Genomic DNA, 2,944 nt, shown 5'->3' with positions numbered 1-2,944 from the left:
CCCCCCCCCCCCCAAATGAAAAAAAGAAGAAGTTAGCAGAATCACCACCAATGTTCCCAAACCCAAATATTTGAAATGTAATTTTTGAACTTTACCCCGACCAAGATATTCCCGCTCAAGACATCTATGGCAGGCAAGATACCCCTGTGTGTACCATAGAAACACATCAACATAGGCAATCGAGTAAAATCATGGCGTACTCGCTGTAAAGTACTGTGTTTTGTCAGTATTGGTTCAGAAAAACTTACGTGAGCGACTTGCCTTTGAAGATGATGGGAGGAGCAACAGCAGCAAAGACACAAAACCCAATATGGAACTGCATTCATTGACAACCTATGCTAAAGGTTTACTCATTTTGCAGATATAACATGCCAACAAGCATCTGAAACGCTGGACTACTCACCAGATACGACAAGAAAAACCAGCCAAACTTCAGAGCACTGTCAGTCCTGTAAAATGGGCCAATACTCTCATGTAACTAGTAACCGGTTCTAGAATATCGTGGTGGAAATTTATTGGATCACAAGCACAATGCATGAGGAACAGAGCGTATAAATATATTCTAAAAGGTATGAATGTATGGCAAGTACCTCATGGCACGGTAAAGAGGCCGGTACCACATAACATAAGCTCCAGGAACCCCAGATATGAAATAGATAATGGCAAGAAACCATATTGTTGGACCTACAGCAGAATACATGAGTGTATAGACAAGGCCAATTTGGCAAACGGAGAGGGCTCCAAGACCAACCTTCTCCCTTAATCCATGCAGTGGTAACAGCAACAACGTTCCATAACAGGCACATCACAAGACCTGCAAAAACAGACACAAATAGGGTAGACAATAATCAACAAACCACTTTTTTTTTTAACAGTGAAGCTTTGACATAGATAAGTAGAAAAGCACATGCTCATACCTAACAATGAGGTGAATGCAACATATTGTATCCTCTGCAGATGGATGGGTATCTCATTTGCAATGTCATGATGAATGACAGGAAAAAATGGAGGCCAATTTTTTTCCTCTATCACAATCCCAGCTACAAAAAAGGAAGATGACGCATGAGCTTTCGCATGGATCCACGTATCAAGTTGCCACAAATAAAAGTGATGAAGATACCTTGTGCTATTGCATCTTCTTTGCGTTTTAGTTCCTGAACAACAACAAGAGCGAATTTCATAAACCACGCAGATATGCACTTGGGAGTTGGGAGATTACAATTACTAACCATTAATTGGATAAGATGGGAGTTGAAATAAGATACAATTTAACGTTGACAAAATTGTGAGCTCCAGCCAAATGAAAATGACAAGGTTGATACCTGACACAAAAGATTTTACCTGCTCTCGCCTCTTCAATTCAGCCTCTTTTGCCTGAAGTTCTTTCTCTTTAGCTTTCAGATCCTAGAGGTTGGCAAGAGTCAATTTTGGCACAGAGGGAGATTGTAAGGTATACTAGGCAGTTAGAGGCACCTTTCCAGAGTCAAGAGGAATATCAACTGTGGCTCCACGGTCATATGGCTCAGGTGGAAGAGGTGAAAGCTTTGAGGTTGCAGGAGGAACCGTTCCGGGATTCTGGAAGTCCAAAACAATTTATCACAAAGATAAAACATATCAATCAGCACCTTGGAACGAGTCATAATTTCTGATGATGCTTTCAATTCAACTTTTTTACGTAAAGGCCAAATTACGAACATCGATGTGGCGTAAGCATATGATGTATACAACGGGGGGCCAAAAACCTTACATTATACCGGAATACAGACAGAGAACACCGATCATCACAACGAAAATTTCAACAAGCGTCAGACTTTACTAGTTTCTTTACAATTACGTGAGGCTCTTTGCAGTTTTTCCATTTTGTAATAGAGCCGATTCAAATTCCCGCAGAATAACCACAAGATACGAAAGAACCCGAGTCCCACCAGCCTCGCTGGAGTTACGGCACTCTAGAACAAAATTCGATCCCAAGCAGTGGAATAGTTTCACCAGTTGCAAAGCGTATTGAGGAAATCAGAAACAGAAGAAGCAGATCTGAGAATGCAATTGAAAGAAAGCACAAGCAAAAAGCCCAAGCGCAAGGATCCCAAACGAATCCAAATCACAGCCCCAAGAGTTTAGCATCGCATCAAAACCTAAACATTACCGCGAAAGGATTGACCGTGTCCTCTTCAAACGGATTAGAATCGTAGCGCGACATTTGTGATCCAATCCAGCGAGATCTGGAAATTTGGGCAGGAAGACGCGGTGGAGAGTGGAAGAGGAAATTGGTAGCGAGGGATTGATTTTATCGGTCTCGGGAAAATCAATGAGAAACCGAAATGGAAACGTTTGGCGCGTGGGGGATAAAAACCAATAAACGGGCGGCCGAGTTCATTGCGTCTTCCAACTCACTCAATTTGGACAAATTGGAACACTTGTTGTCACAAAATATAAGAATGGAATTGAGGAGACCCAAGGGAATACCGATTGGAGAGACGCGTCATGGAGGAAGCCCTAACCTAAGCCCAATCAATATATTTACACAAAACATGTCCTAGTCCTTTATGTGTTGCAATTCTTCTTGGAAACGGATGCCTTTTCTCGTTTCCTGTAAGTGAATTGGTCGTTTTTCTTGTCGTAGCTTAATACCGGATTCCGAAATCTCTTGGGATCTTTTCTTTTCTTCGATATACATGTAAACATATATCCTTTGTGGGACATGATACCTTCTTCTGAAGATGGAGTCGAGAAGAGGCCTCACCCTCACGGACACGCTTGCAGTAATTGTGCGTCTCTTGCAACGCTGATTCGGCTGGGTCGTGGCTGACGAAAACACCTGACCCCAGCTTCAAAACACCAGAGCTTTCTTCTACTACACTGTCTGGATGACGTCATTCTTGGGATGACTGTGTGCATACTGACATCATCAGCTTTTTCTGCAGCGACCGGCTATGGGTCCCCC

At 42.5% G+C, this 2,944-nt stretch overlaps 1 protein-coding gene across 2 annotated transcripts in view; it reads right to left on the bottom strand.

The window, feature by feature from the left end:
- Positions 1 to 2,665, bottom strand: part of LOC104814492 (secretory carrier-associated membrane protein 1) — a 3,575-nt gene extending 910 nt beyond the window's left edge. The window contains exons 1-10 of one of the 2 annotated variants that reach the window (XR_771921.1): positions 2,147 to 2,665; positions 1,474 to 1,575; positions 1,342 to 1,404; positions 1,121 to 1,154; positions 918 to 1,040; positions 752 to 814; positions 591 to 684; positions 404 to 449; positions 249 to 333; positions 96 to 144 (exon numbers count right to left, since the gene is read on the bottom strand). Coding sequence is in view for 1 of the 2 variants with exons in the window: in XM_010542558.1 (XP_010540860.1) it covers positions 96 to 144; positions 249 to 316; positions 404 to 449; positions 591 to 684; positions 752 to 814; positions 918 to 1,040; positions 1,121 to 1,154; positions 1,342 to 1,404; positions 1,474 to 1,575; positions 2,147 to 2,200 (696 nt within the window). In the remaining variant the exon portion in view is untranslated. The remainder of the gene's footprint in view (positions 1 to 95; positions 145 to 248; positions 334 to 403; positions 450 to 590; positions 685 to 751; positions 815 to 917; positions 1,041 to 1,120; positions 1,155 to 1,341; positions 1,405 to 1,473; positions 1,576 to 2,146) is intronic. The other variant, XM_010542558.1, reaches the window with a different exon arrangement.
- Positions 2,666 to 2,944: the final 279 nt, after the last annotated feature.

The sequence above is a fragment of the Tarenaya hassleriana genome, unplaced genomic scaffold (assembly GCF_000463585.1).
Source record: "Tarenaya hassleriana unplaced genomic scaffold, ASM46358v1 Cleome21, whole genome shotgun sequence".
Classification (NCBI taxonomy): domain Eukaryota; kingdom Viridiplantae; phylum Streptophyta; class Magnoliopsida; order Brassicales; family Cleomaceae; genus Tarenaya; species Tarenaya hassleriana.
The sequence above is the reverse complement of the archived record's forward strand: the minus strand, read 5'-3'. Positions and strand labels throughout refer to the sequence as shown.